The 15,564-nt window shown below is 45.3% G+C and overlaps 1 protein-coding gene across 1 annotated transcript; it reads right to left on the bottom strand.

Annotated features, from left to right (window-relative positions):
- Positions 1-10,218: 10,218 nt before the first annotated feature.
- Positions 10,219-11,875, bottom strand: LOC100216788 (Regulator of Vps4 activity in the MVB pathway protein). The gene is made up of 4 exons (NM_001143187.1): positions 11,557-11,875; positions 11,341-11,444; positions 11,045-11,210; positions 10,219-10,941 (listed from the first exon to the last, which is right to left on the bottom strand). The coding sequence occupies exons 1-4, from the start codon at positions 11,731-11,733 to the stop codon at positions 10,636-10,638; spliced, it is 753 nt and encodes a 250-aa protein (NP_001136659.1). The 5' UTR covers positions 11,734-11,875; the 3' UTR covers positions 10,219-10,635.
- Between the last annotated feature and the right edge of the window lie 3,689 nt (positions 11,876-15,564).

Raw genomic sequence — 15,564 nt, 5'->3', positions numbered from 1 at the left:
CTCTCTTCATCCTAGTATGTGGGAAATTGTAGAAAATGGGATGCATTTTGATAGTACCGATAATCCTGTGTTTATCAATGAGCAAATCCATAAAAATGCCCAAGTCACTACTGTTTTGCTAGCATCTCTGTGCAGGGATGAATACAACAAGGTTAGCAATTTGGACGATGCTAAGCAGATCTGGGACACCCTTAAGATATCTCATGAGGGAACAACACCACTATGATCACCAAGATGGAGCTAGTGGAAGGTGAGCTGGGGAGGTTCGCGATGATCAGGGTAGAGGAGCCAACTCAGACCTACAACAGGCTTAAGACCCTGGTCAATAAGATTCGAAGCTACGGAAGCACAAGATGGACGGATCATGATGTCGTTCGACTCATGCTCAGGTCATTTACTGTTATTGACCCCCATCTTGTCAATCTTATTCGTGAAAACCCCAGGTACACCAAGATGACGCCCGAGGAGATCCTTGGAAAATTTGTGAGCGGGCGCATGATGGTGAAGGAAGCGCGATACGTAGATGACCCGCTAAATGGTACACTACCTGTCTACGAGCCACAGCCCGTTGCTCTCAAAGCAACAAGCAGCAGGGAGGCACTACCAAGCAAGGTAGCACAAGTGGAGGCTGCTGGACTCAACAAGGACAAAATGACGCTTATCATCAAGCGCTTCAAGACCACGCTAAAAGGACACAAGGAGTACCCCAACAATAATAAGACAAAGGGAAAGCCTCTTGCTTCAAATGCGGTAAGACTGGTCATTTTATAGCACAATGCCCCAATAATGATAACGACCAGGGACAAGAAAAGAGCGGGAAGAGGGAAAAGAAAAAGAATTACAGGAAGGCGAAGGGTGAGGCTCATCTAGGAAAGGAATGAGATTCTGACTGCTCTTCATCCGACTCCGATGATGAAGGACTGGCTGCCTCGGCCTTCGACAAGACTTCGCTCTTCCCCAACGAACGCCATACTTGCCTTATGGCTAAGGAGAAGAAGGTACGTATTCGAGATACCCCCAAATACTCTTCTTCTAGCGATGTGGAATCTTCCGATGATGAAGTAGATTACTCTGGTTTGTTTAAAGGGTTAGATAGAGCAAAGTAGAGAAAATTAATGAATTAATTGACGCTCTAAATGAAAAGGATAGACTGCTAGAAAAGCAAGAGGACATTTTGTATGAGGAACATGACAAGTTTGTTAGTGTTCAAAAACCTCTTGCTTTAGAACTTAAAAGAAATGAAATGTTATCCTCTGAGTTGTCTGCTTGTCAGGAATCTGTCTTTAGTCTAAAGAATTTAAATGATGAATTGAATGCCAAGCTAGAGGAAGTTAATAAAACTAGTTCATGTGTAGAGCATGTTAGTATTTGTAATAGATGTAAGGATTTTGATGTTAATGCCTGTGATGAACATCTTATTTCTATTGCTAAATTAAATGATGAGGTGGCAAGTCTTAATGCTCAACTTAAGACTTGCAAAGTTGATTTTGATAAATTAAAATTTGCTAGGGATGCCTACACTGTTGGTAGACACCCCTCGATTAAGGATGGACTTGGTTTTCAAAAGGAAACCAAGAACTTAACAAGCCAAAGGGCTCCCGTTCTCAGCAAGGAGAAAGGGAATGCCCCTATGGCTAGTAGTTCCCAAAAGAATCATGCCTATAATTATGATAGGAAATATTCTAGGAATACTTATAATGATAGATGCTATGATCATGCTGCTTATTATGATTCACATGCTATGGTTGCATCTAGCTCCACTTTTGTTCATGGTAGAAGTAGGCCTAGGAGAAATCATGTTGTGCCTCACATGCCTAGGAGAATGTGCAATGGACCTTCTACCATTTATCATGCTTTCATGTAAGAATGCAAAAGTAGTTGCTAGAAAGTTGGGATCCAAATGCAAGGGAGACAAGACTTGTATTTGGGTTCCAAAAGTTATTGTGACTAACCTTGCAGGATCCAACAAGAGTTGGGTACCTAAAACCCAAGCTTAAATTGCCTTGCAGGTTTATGCATCCGAGGGCTCAAGCTGGATTATTGACAGCGGATGCACAAATCACATGATGGGGAAGAAGAGGATGTTCACCTCCTACGTCAAGAACAAGGATTCCCAAGATGCGATTATCTTTGGAGATGGGAACCAAGGCAAGGTTAAAGGATTGTGAAAGATAGCCATCACATCCGAGCATTCTATCTCCAATGTGTTTTTAGTTGAATCGCTCGAGTACAACTTATTGTCTATGAGTCAATTATGTAACATGGGTTATAATTGTTTATTCACAAATGTAGATGTTTCTGTCTTTAGAAGAAGTGATGGTTCATTAGCTTTTAAGGGTGTATTAGACAACAAGCTCTATTTAGTTGATTTTTCGAAACAGAATGCCGATCTAGATACATGCTTAATAGCTAAGACTAACATGGGCTGGTTGTGGCATCGTCGTCTAGCACATGTTGGGATGAAGAACCTTCATAAGCTTCTAAAGGGAGATCATGTGTTAGGACTAACCAATGTCTGTTTTGAGAAAGACAGACCTTGTGTAGCATGTCAGGCAGGGAAACAGGTGGGAAGCTCTCATCACAACAAGAATGTGATGACGACATCAAGACCACTGGAGCTTCTTTACATGGATCTCTTCGGACCCGTTGCCTACCTCAGCATCAGGGGAAGTAAGTATGGTCTTGTAATTGTTGATGACTTTTCCCGCTTCACTTGGGTGTTCTTTTTGCAGGATAAGTCAGAAACCCAAGGGACCCTAAAGTGCTTCTTGAGGAGATCTCAAAAAGAATTTGAGCTAAAGGTAAAGAAGATAAGGAGCGACAACGGGTCCGAGTTGAAGAGTTTCTTGAGGAGGAAGGCATCAAGCACGAGTTCTCTGCTCCCTACACACCACAGCAAAACGGTGTGGTAGAGAGGAAGAACAGGACGCTAATCGACATGGCGAGAACGATGCTTGGAGAGTTCAAGACGCCCAAGCGATTTTGGTCGGAAGCTGTGAACACAGCCTGCCACGCCATAAATTGGCTCTATCTGCATCGCCTCCTCAAGAAGACCTCCTACGAACTCCTTACCGGTAACAAACCCAATGTCTCTTACTTTCGTGTATTTGGGAGCAAATGCTACATTCTGGTGAAGAAAGGTAGACATTCTAAATTTGCTCACAAGGCTGTAGAAGGGTTTTTAGTAGGGTATGACTCAAATACAAAGGCGTATAGGGTCTTCAACAAATCATCAGGATTAGTTGAAGTCTCTAGCGACGTTGTATTTGATGAGACTAATGGCTCTCCAAGTGAGCAAGTTGATCTTGATGACATAGATGAGGATGAAGTCCCGACGGCCGCAATGCGCACGATGGCGATAGGCGATGTGCGACCACAAGAACTACATGAACAAGATCAACCCTCTTCCTCTACAATGGTGCATCCCCCTACCCAAGACGATGTACATGTACCTCAAGAAGAAGGGAAGAATCAAGGGGGAGCATAGGAAGATCAAGTGATGGAGGAAGAAGCACCATAGGCCCCTCCAACTCAAGTCCGAGCGACGATCCAAAAACATCACCACGTCGATCAAATTCTAGGTGACATCAGCAAGGGAGTAACTACTCGCTCATGATTAGCTAATTTTTGTGAGCATTACTCGTTTGTCTCTTCTATTGAGCCTTTCAGGGTAGAAGAAGCCTTGCAGGATCCGGACTGGGTGTTGGCCATGCAGGAAGAGCTAAACAACTTCAAAAGAAATGAAGTCTGGAGTCTGGTGCCATGTCCAAAGCAAAACATTGTGGGGATCAAGTGGGTGTTCCGCAACAAGCAAGACGAGCACAGGGTGGTGACAAGAAACAAGGCTCGACTTGTGGCAAAAGGTTATTCCTAAGACACAGGTTTGGATTTCGAGGAGACTTTTGCTCCTGTGGCTAGGTTAGAGTCAATTCGAATTTTATTAGCCTATGCCGCTCACCATTCTTTTAGGCTATTCCAAATGGACGTGAAGAGCGCTTTCCTAAACGGGCCAATCAAGGAGGAGGTATACGTGGAACAACCCCTGGCTTTGAGGATGACAGCTATCCCGACCATGTGTACATGCTCTCTAAGGCGCTCTATGGACTAAAGCAAGCCCCAAGAGCATGGTATGAATGCCTTAGAGATTTCCTTATTCCTAATGCTTTCAAGGTTGGGAAAGTCGATCCCACTCTTTTCACAAAGACATGCAATGATGATCTATTTGTTTACCAAATTTATGTCGATGACATAATATTTGGTTCTACTAATCAAAAGTCTTGTGAGGAGTTTAGCAGGGTAATGATGCAAAAGTTTGAGATGTCCATGATGGGTGAGTTGACCTACTTCCTTGGATTCCAAGTGAAGCAACTCAAGGACGACACTTTCATCTCCTAAACAAAGTACACTCAGGATCTTCTCAAGAGGTTTGGGATGAAGGACGCCAAGCCCGCTAAGGCACCGATGGGAACTGACGGGCACGTTGACCTCAACAAAGGAGGTAAGTCCGTTGATCAAAAGGCATACCGGTCAATGATAGGTTCATTACTTTATCTTTGTGCTAGTAGACCGGACATTATGCTTAGTGTATGCATGTGTGCTAGATTTCAATCCGACCCCAAGGAATGTCACCTTGTGGCCATTAAGCGAATTCTTAGGTATTTAGTTTCTACGCCTTGCTTCGGGATCTGGTATCCAAAGGGGTCTACCTTTGACTTGATTGGATACTCAGACTCCGATTATGTCGGGTGCAAGGTTGATAGGAAGAGCATCAGGGACGCGCCAATTTCTAGGAAGGTCACTGGTGTCCTGGAGTTCCAAGAAACAAACATTAGTTGCCCTATCCACCACTGAGGCCGAGTACGTTGCCGCAGGACAATGTTGCGCGCAACTACTTTGGATGAGGCAAACCCTCCAGGGCTTTGGCTACAATCTGAGCAAAGTCCCACTCCTATGTGATAATGAGAGTGCAATCCGCTTGGCGGATAATCCTGTTGAACACAGCCGCAACAAGCACATAGACATCCGACATCACTTCCTGAGAGACCACCAGCAAAAGGGAGATATCGATGTGTATCACATTAGCACCGAGAACCATCTAGCCGATATCTTCACCAAGCCTTTAGATGAGAAAAGGTTTTGCAGGTTGCGTAGTGAGCTAAATGTCTTAGATTCGCGTAACTTGGATTGATCTATAGCATACATGTGTTCTATGCCTTTGATCATGTTACCTTGTGCATTTAAATCAGTTATTGTTTATTTATGGTGCTCAAGTTGTATAAGTCATCCCCGGACCTCACAAGTCCGTATGCAGATGTGCACATGTTTAGGGGGAGATGTGCTACAACTTGATCCCTTTGAGACTAATTTGTTTGTTTGAGTACATTTGATGTAGTCTCGAAGGTACATTGAAAGGGAAAATGAACTTGGACGACGCAAAGACTTCCACTGCACTCCAGTATTAGTGTATTTAATTCCAAGTTCATACTTATGCTCTCATTGCCTTTTGCTCTTAATTGACATTTTTGGTGATGCAATGGGGTTAAAGGGCCAAAAATGATCCCATTTTGGTGCTTAATGCCAAAGGGGGAGAAATTAAGGCCAAAGCAAATGGATCAGCCAACCACTTGTGTCGGGGACCATAATTAGGGGTACCCTCAAGGCTCCTAAATCTCAGTTGGTAACCCCCATCAGCACAAAGCTGCAAAGGCCTGATGGGTGCGACTAAGTCAGGGATCGGTCCATTCGAGGGACACGGTCACGCCTCGCCCGAGCCCAGCCTCAGGCAAGGGCAGCCGACCCCGGAGGATCTACGTCTCGCCTGAGGCCCCCCTCCAGCAACGGACACACCTTCGGCTCGCCCGAGGCCCAGTCTTCACCAAGAAGCAACCTTGGCCAAATCGCCACGCCAACCGACCAAATCGCAGGGGCATTTAATGCAAAGGTGGCCTGACACCTTTATCCTGACGCACGCCCTCCAGTCGACAGAGCCGAAGTGACCGTAGTCACTTTGCCGCTCCACTGACCGGTCTGACAAGAGGACAGCGCCGCCTGCGCCGCTCTGACTGCTTTGCCACTCGACAGAGTGAGGCTGACAGCAGCCAAGTCCGGCCCTAGGCGCCATGGGAAACTCCGCTTCGCCCGACCCTAGGGCTCGGACTCGGGCTCAGCCCCGGAAGACGACGAACTCCGCTTCGCCCGACCCCAGGGCTCGGACTCGGGCTCAACCCCGGAAGACGACGAACTCCGCTTCGCCCGACCCCAGGGCTCGGACTCGGGCTCAGCCCCGAAAGACGACGAACTCCGCTTTGCCCGACCCCAGGGCTCGGACTCAGCCCTGGCCTCAGCCGACGCTCTCCGCCTCGCCCGACCCGGGGCTTGGACTCGACCACGGCCTTGGAAGACAGACTCGACCTCAAGCTCGGAGGAGCCTCCACCTCGCCCAACCCAAGGCGCAGACCGGCCATGTCAACAGGAGGCGCCATCATTACCCTGCCCCAAGCTGACTCAGGCTACGAGGAACAAGACCGGCTTCCCATCTGGCTCGCTCCACTATACGAGCAATGATGGCGCCCCGCACGCTCTATGACGACGGCAGCTCTCAGCCCCCTTACGGAAGCAAAGGACGTCAGCAAGGACTCGATAGCCCCGACAGTTGTCCTTCCGCCAGGCTCCGGCTCTCCTCCGATGGCCACGACACCACACGAACCGGGTGCCAAAACCTCTACGGCTGCCACGATGGCATGTACTTAGGGCGCTAGCTCTCCTTCGCTAGACACGTTAGCACACTGCTATACCCCCATTGTACACCTGGATCCTTTCCTTACGCCTATAAAAGGAAGATCCAGGGCCCTCTTACGAGGGTTGGCCGCGCGGGGAAGGACGGGACGGCGCTCGCGTGAGGCCGCTCGCTCCCTCCCGCGTGGACGCTTGTAACCCCCTACTGCAAGCGCACCCGACCTGGGCGCGGGACAAACACGAAGGCCGTGGGATTTCACCTCTCACGCCCGTCTCCCTCCGGCTTCTTCCCCCCTTCGCGCTCCGTCTCGCGCCGACCCATCTGGGCTGGGGCACGCGACGATAATTTACTCATCGGTCCAGGGACCCCCCGGGTTTCGAAACTCCGACTACTTGTGACTTTTGAAAATAGAAGAGCTAGAAATTTGTTTTTGTCAAAATACTCTTATTGCAAAATTTGTTCTCTTATGGAGGAGAATTTTAATTATGGGAAAAAGGGGGAGTTTTTGGCACTTGATAAATTTTACTCTTGGAATATCTCTCGATTTTCCCAAACAAGTGTGTTTGACTTAGAGATAGGAAAAAGAATTTGATTTGCAAAAATAAAATCAAGTGGTGGCAAAGAATGATCCAAATATGACAAATATTGAGTAAAAAGAATTTGGCCTTCATTTGCATTGATGTTGCACTTATTTTTGCTGCTTTTTAATGTGTTGGCATAAATCACCAAAAAGGGGGAGATTGAAAGGGAAATGTGCCCTTGGGCTATTTCTATAATGTTTTGGTGATTAAATACCCAACACGGTTGATTAAGTTCTTATGTGCTAAATAAGTGAGAAGTGCAAATCATAAACTAGGTATGCTTCTAGACTTAGTAAATTAGTTTTTGAATACTAACATGTTTATCTAAGTGCTAGAAACAGTGCCAAGAAAAGGAGATTGCAATTGAAGAAGAGTTGGCTGTGTATACCAAACTCCAGCTCGGCCTGGTACACCGGACTGTCCGGTGGCGCACCGGACAGTGTCCGGTGCCTCAGGCTAGCCGGTGGTGAACCGACTGCTCTCGGGAAACGACGGAGTTGTACGACTAAAATTCACCGGACTGTCCGGTGGTGCACCGGACTGTTCGGTGAGTCATCCGCGACGAACTCGTCGCTCTTGGGAAAAGAAAAAGCGACGTGGTTAAAATTCGCCGGACTGTCCGGTGAGCCAACGGCGCCTGCGGCAAATGATCGACCGCGCGATCACCGCGCGACACGTGGCTAGCTCCAACGGTCGGCTGGGTGCACCGGACAGTGTCTGGTGCGCCATCTCGCCTGAAGGACCAACGGTCAGCTGCACCCGATTTGGAAGGAGATCGCGCACCAGACTGCTACAGTGGCTGTCCGGTGCACCACTCGACAGAAGGCAAGATTGGCCTTCCAAGTTGGTCTCCAACGACTCCTAGCTGCCTTGGGGCTATAAAAGGGACCCCTAGGCGCATGGAGCAATACACCAAGCTTACAAGAAACATTCTAAGACTCCCAGACTCTGCCTCCACGCATTTGATCGACTATGTTAGTGATTTGAGCTCCGTTTGAGTTGTGTACTCCCTGTGCGGTGTTTTGAGCTCAAGTCTTGGCTTGCGTGCGTGTGTGTGCTGTGGATTTGAGTCTTGCGTGTGTTGCTCTCCCTCTCTTACTATTGTGCTTCTCTTGTGACAAACTTGTAAGGGCGAGAGGCTCCAATCTATGGAGATTCCTCGCAAACGGGAGAAACACTGTAAGGAAGAAAGCCATGGTATTCAAGTTGATCATTGGATTGCTTGAAAGGGGTTGAGTGCAACCCTCGTCCATTAGGACACCACAACGTGGAAATAGGCAAGTGTTACTTGGCCGAACCACGGGATAAAAATCACGTGTCTCGTGTGTTGCTTCTTGTGATTATTTTGTCCGCACGAGCGTGTTCCATAGCCACTTGATTTTACTAACATCTTAATAATCAAGTTTGTGGCTATTTAGTATTTGATTTTACAGGAACACCTATTCACCCCCCTCGAGGTGCTCTCAATCGTCCCCATAGCCTAACTCCTCAAACTCTCTTTTCTTACCCGTATGCTCCTCCCCCATATCCCCCATTCCACTGATGCTCGTCCTTCACAAACTTTTACTTATGAGTGTCATCTTTTGTGCGCATACGCTCCTCCATATGGCTTGTATGGTGCTCCTTCTCTATATCCTCCTCCTTATGGTGCTCCTTCTGTGTTCTGTCCCACCTATGGTACTCCTCCCACATATGGTGTCCCTGCCTCTTCTCGTGCTCCCTCAGACACGATAGTTCCACTAAGCAGCCACAATGATGTAGCCTCCAACTAGTATGTGTTTCTCAATGTATTACAATCCCAACTGTGACAAGACTAAACTAAGACGAAGAACAAAATATTTATAAGTACACATACACCTTTATGAATTCCATACTTTAACCTGTTGACGACAACGATAAAAAGAATATTGGTCGTTTGGGGATGAATAGTGACTACGTACAACTCCACCTCTAAGCCTCCTCCTCATCATACTGCTAAGCAGCTCAAATACGTCCTCTTTAATGACATCTACAACGTGGACTCCAAGTCTCTTTGCGTGATGTGGGCCTCGTCCTTGGGCTTGCTAAGACAATCCCTAGCACAATGGCCATTTTTTACGGCGCTTGCATTGGTCATGGTTGGGAGCCTATCCATCACCATACTAGCCCTTGTAGCCTTCGCGTGATGCGGAGCCAACGCTCTCGACGGCCTCGCCCACGACCATTGTGCTTCTTGATGTTTGCGTTGCTGGATGATGTGGTTTGTGAAATCTTCCGTGTTCTCTGCCTCCTTCCATAACAAGGTGCTAAAGTCATGATGGAGCTATTGTGTATTGGCCTCACTCACCGGCTAGACCTCGATGCAGATCTTCTTAACCATCGCCCGTGTTATTGATGTTCTCCTCTATCGATGACCAACCAACATGTTGGGCGTCACAGAGCGTAGGATTGTGGCGAGCGCTAGACAATCGTGGTGGTAGACGGTATTCTTGTCTTTCTCTTAGCTCGACGTTGTACCACCATCGTGCCGCCTTCAAGTTCACTTGCATTAACATCGCCCCACTGCTGTTAGTTGGTGTGTGTGAGCGACGACGAGTATGTCTATGGTGGCGTGGTAGATCATGATCTTACATTACCCTTTGTGTGTCGTTGACGAGGGTGAGATGTGGTGACCTCGTCGCCCTCCATGATCACCATTCGATGGCGCAAATTAATGATCTATCTTTAATTTGTACATCTAAAACCAGCCTAGATAGCTTATGGCTTTCTTCGGACTAGATTACTGATTACCTATGTAGTACCTTTATTTTTGGGTAGGACACCTTAGAAATTTATTTATGTCATTCATTTTAAAACACATTAAGTTTAAATCACATGGTTTAGTGGCATGTGATTTTCTCGGTGCATAATAAACCTGTCAATATCATTTGTAGCGATCTCATATTGATCCATCAAGTACATGTACATCATAAGAAAGTAGATTTTACAAATATATGCCACACACAGAATTTTCAAAGCTTAAAAACCACATGAAGCGGGGATCTTTCACATATTTTAACAGGCGCTATGGTCAAGAACCTGTATTAGGTTGTATGTAAATAACGTGGCAAGGTGGGCTTCTCTTTTTAGCGATCATGTAGATCATAATTGCTGGTGGCTGCTGCTGTGTCTGTTCACGAAGAAACACAAAGTTTTGCTAACTCAATTAATTGGACATTGTTAGTTGCTTTACAGTTATAGATTTAACATGTGCACACCCATAACTTGGTAAGTTTGGAAGCTAAACATAGCACTTCCTCATTCTTGATTGTTGCATCTGAGCTGGGATGCTCTGAAAGTTCATCTTCTTGTGCGCACCGAAGTTCTCGTGTTCTCTTGTTTCGGATGCCCATTGATTGCTCCATCAGAGTTGGAAGTATCACATGGATCCTCGTCGTGCGATGGCTCTAAACTTCCATCCATGTTAGTTTGGTATATGCCTTCATGGCTGACGTTGTGATGGTGCGAAACGTTGCCGCTGCCGCCATGCTCAACCTCTTGGAGCTCAGAGAAGTCCACTAGCACATTGTTCTCAGCAGCAACCTCTTTCACCACCTTTTTCTTGAGCTCCATGTCTCCTTTGTTGCCAGTTAGCTTCCATACCAACTGAAAGGGTAGCACAAACCCAACCGTGTAAATTCCAGCTCTCGCCGTTTCTGGTATGGATGTGATGGGGCCATGAATGAACATAGGATGTTGTTCTAGTTACCATGGGGTCGACGACGCCAGCGCCCTCCTTAGCCATCTCTGCGAACTCGCCTCCAAACTTGTTTGTCAGTATGGTTCGTGCAAACGTCAGCTCCGGCAGGTCGCCGCACCTCCTAGCTGCAAACATGATCCCGGCGGCTGCCTCCCGAATGTCATCACCGCATTCACTGCACACCAGATTAGATTTGAACAGAATAGTCACGCAAGCAGAAGGAAAAAAAAGTGGTGTCAAACAACAGTGCCAAAATGGGAGAACAAGATGAACTCAGATGTGAGGGTGTAGAGAAAGATGCGTACTGGGGCTTGTCTAGCTGCTTTGCGCACTCAATGAGGCGATTGCAGTGTAGCTCTATTATGTTGAACGCCTCCAGCATGTTGTCCTCCTCTATGAGCTGCTCTGCCTGCATGGAAATAATAGAGACGGTGCAGCATTGGTAAGCCAGACTATACGAAGCTCCATTTGACGGGCCGGGAGGTTAGAGACGAATAGACGATGTTAGGGTGGGGTCGTACACGGTGGAGAGCACGATCAATGTGTCCGAGTGCTAGTAGCTGTCCAACATCGCTGCGGGAAATCGACTTGCGAGCGAGGCGGGGACGGCGGGCAGCGGCAAGGCGGGACAAGGCGAGCCGTAGAAGGGTCTTAACCCTGCTCGTCTGCTTGGAGGTCCTTCCTTGGATGAAACCCATTGTACGTTGGTCGACTGGATGCCGGAGTCTCTGGTCGTTGTTCCAGCTGGCGCTGGGTCCGTTACTCTGGTATGTAAAATCAAACCTTTGCTTGGTTGAGGCCTTAAGGGAGAAGGTCGGGGAAGAAGAAGAAGAAGATGGCTTGCTCGTGGACTGATGAAGAAGTCTGTCGGAGGGGGCAAAGGTTTTTATACTGTCGTTCCTCTTGTCTGGGAACTCCAATTTTGGTGTATGTAACATGCTGTCAGTTCGGTTTAAACGCACTCCTTTTGCGTTTGCAAGGTCACAGCTCGGTTGCACCCCATGCCTAAAGAAAGGAACTGAGGTAAACGTGGAAAAGAAAAGTTAATAGAGGCACCGTACAACGAACTACACGTGCAATATATTTGCTAGAGACCAAATGGAGCACGCGCAATACTAGCTCGATTTCTCTGCCTTTTGCTAGATTTTCACTATGTGTTTTACTGGCTTCAGCATGAGTGTGGGTATGGGCCGTGATTTTCACTATCTGTTTTACTGGCTTCAGCATGAGTGTGGGTATGGACCGTATGACACATATTTTGACCCCTGTCCGCAATATTTTTAACTTCTAATTTTTTAAAAAAATTTTATTTTAAAAATAGCCTCACTTATTTTTTATTTTACTTTTAATCATTTTAGTCGTGCCAACACACTTGACGTGACAATATTATCTTGTCACACAATATACGTTGCCGTGGCAAGAGCTGCCATGTTAGATGATAATTTTCGTATAGCAAACTTATGCTTTTTGTCACGTCAACTTGAGTGTTGTTTCGTTAACGAGAGTGGTGTTGTCAGGGCCAACCTTAGAAAAGTTATACATTTCATACGGCGACGATTGAATGTGATTTTATATAAAAATTGAAGAGCTCTATGAGATCTACAACTTTTTTCTTTCTAGTTTTAAGTATTTTCAGTTAAGGTCATTTAAATACTAAAAACTAATATGAATTTTTAGTAGCATAACAATAGTATATATACGTTTGTCGCCTTAAAAATATTATCTTTATTGTATGATGTTAAATAAAAGTTATATCCCTCAATAAAATCTGCAACTTCAATTTCTAATTTTTACACTTATGGTCTCTAAGATTTAAAAAATAATATAAAGTTTTGTCGACGTATTAATCACGAAATGTGGCTTGCCGTCTTAAAAATGTTATTTTATTCTTGTAAGATATCAAATAAAGATTATGTTTATATTAAAATTGTAGCTATTAACTATTTTTAGTTTTTTTATTTTAGACCATTAAGATGTTTAAGAAAATAATATAAATTATAAGGAACATATTAGCCGCGCAACAGTGCAATTGTTTTAAAAAAAAAACATATCCTTGTAATATATTGTTGGATAAAAATATCTTTTATATGAAATGTGTATGTGTCGATAAGATATTTATAAAAGGATAAATCATGGTAAAAGTTTAATACGCTCTCTTAAATTTATATTATTTTTTGTACATCTTAATTATCTCAAACAAAAAAATTAGAAACAAAAAAGTTGTAGACCACATTGATAACTAAACTTTTAATATTAAAACTATATTTATTTATCTATGAAAGATATTATTTTTATACGCTGATATATTAATATATTGACGAAACTTTATATTAGTTTTTAGCATTTTTAATAATATTAAATATAAAAATTTAAAACTAGACATCTTACAATAATAAGATATTTTTATATAGTGACACACCTTTATACGTGATTATTATGTTGTTGAAACATCATAATTCATATTATCTTTTAATATCATTACGATCACAAATAAAAAATTAAACTACAAAAGACTTAATCAATGAACAATCTCAGCAACATCCCGAGAACTTTATCATTGTGGGACAACTCTTGATTGACTGTCTTTCTTTAGTCCACAATCGACAAGAAAAAGGTCTTGCTCGTTGAGGGCTTGTTCGGTTGCTAGGGGACTAGAGGGGATTGAAGAAGATTAAATCCCCTCCTATTCAAAATTAAATAGGAGGAGATTTAATCCCCTTCAATCCCTCTCAAACCACTAGTAACCGAACATGGTCTGAAAGGAAAATGTGCCCTTGGCTATTTCTATAATATTTTGGTGATTAAATGTCCAACACGGTTGATTAAGTTCTTATGTGCTAAATAAGTGAGAAGTGCAAATCATATAACAAGGTATGCTTCTAGACTTAGTAAATTGGTTTTTGAATACTAACATGTTTATCTAAGTGCTAGAAACAGTGCCAAGAAAAGGAGATTGCAATTGAAGAAGAGTTGGCTATGTACACCAAACTCCAGCTCGGCCTGGCACACCGGACTGTCCGGTGGTGCACCGGACAGTGTCCGGTGCCCCAGGCTAGCCGGCGAAGCTGCTCTCGGGAAACGACGGAGTTGTACGTCTAAAATTCACTGGTCTGTCCGGTGAGTCATCCGTGACGAACTCGTCGCTCTCGGAAAAAGAAAAAGGCGTCGTGGCTAAAATTCACTGGACTGTCCGGTGGTGCACCAGACTGTCCAGTGAGCCAACGGCGCCTGCGGCAAACGGTCGACCGCGCGATCACCGCGCGACACGTGGCCAGCTCCAACGGTTGGCTGGGTGCACCGGACTGTCCGGTGCGCCATCTGGCCCGAAGGACCAACGGTCGGCTGCGCCCGATTTGGAAGGAGATTGCGCATCGGACTGCTACAGTGGCTGTCCAGTGGTGTACCAGACTGTCACCACTCGACAGAAGGCAAGATTGGCCTTCCAAGTTGGTCTCCAACGGCTCCTAGCTGTCTTGGGGCTATAAAAGGGACCCCTATGCGCATGGAGCAATACACTAAGCTTACAAGAAACATTCTAAGACTCCAGACTTCGCCTCCACGCATTTGATCGACTGTGTTAGTGATTTGAGCTCCGTTTGAGTTGCGTACTCCCCGTGCGGTGTTTTGAGCTCAAGTCTTGGCTTGCGTGCGTGTGTGTGCTGCGGATTTGAGTCTTGCGTGTGTTGCTCTCCCTCTCATACTACTGTGCTTCTCTTGTTACAAACTTGTAAGGGCGAGAGGCTCCAATCTGTGGATATTCCTCGCAAACGGGAGAAAGACTATAAGGAATAAAGTCGTGGTATTCAAGTTGATCATTGGATCGCTTGAAAGGGGTTGAGTACAACCCTCGTCCATTGGGACGCCACAACGTGGAAGAAGGCAAGCGTTACTTGGCCGAACCACGGGATAAAAATCACGTGTCTCGTGTGTTGCTTCTTGTGATTGTTTTGTCCGCACGAGCGTGTTCCATAGCCACTTGATTTTACTAACATCTTAATAATCAAGTTTGTGGCTATTTAGTATTTGATTTTACAAGATCACTTATTCATCCCCTCTCTAGGTGCTCTCAATTGGTATCAGAGTCATACTCTTCATCTAAGGGATTAACCGCCCGAAGAGAAGGATCCTAAGGGAAAGGGGATGATGGTCAACGACAAGGAGGAGTCCCTCTTCAACGAGCCAAGAGACGACAAGTCCACTGACTCAAGATCGAGTCACAAGAAGAGGGACAGGAAGAAGAAGAGACGCATCAAGAAGATCATCTACTACGACAGCGATGCATCTTCTTCTTCACCAAGGGACAACGATGACGACTCCTCGTCAAAGAAAAAGACGGTCAATCAAAATTATTCTTTTGATTATTCTCGCATTCCCTACAATTCAAATGCGCATTTACTATCAATTCCCCTTGGAAAACCTCCACACTTTGATGGAGAGGACTATTCATTTTGGAGCCATAAAATGCGTAGTCATTTATTCTCTCTTCATCCTAGTATATGGGAAATTGTAGAAAATGGGATGCATTTTTA

The sequence above is a fragment of the Zea mays genome, chromosome 9, assembly GCF_902167145.1.
Source record: "Zea mays cultivar B73 chromosome 9, Zm-B73-REFERENCE-NAM-5.0, whole genome shotgun sequence".
NCBI classification, from domain to species: domain Eukaryota; kingdom Viridiplantae; phylum Streptophyta; class Magnoliopsida; order Poales; family Poaceae; genus Zea; species Zea mays.
The sequence above is the reverse complement of the archived record's forward strand: the minus strand, read 5'-3'. Positions and strand labels throughout refer to the sequence as shown.

Bases quoted from the DNA above. Each gene is read 5' to 3' on its own strand.
- LOC100216788 (NM_001143187.1), bottom strand. From the start codon at position 11,733: ATGGGTTTCATCCAAGGAAGGACCTCCAAGCAGACGAGCAGGGTTAAG. The intron at 11,445-11,556 runs GTACGACCCCAC...ATTTCCATGCAG, and splicing joins TTGATCGTGCTCTCCACCGT to GCAGAGCAGCTCATAGAGGA. The intron at 10,942-11,044 runs GTAACTAGAACA...CTACCCTTTCAG, and splicing joins CTGGCGTCGTCGACCCCATG to TTGGTATGGAAGCTAACTGG.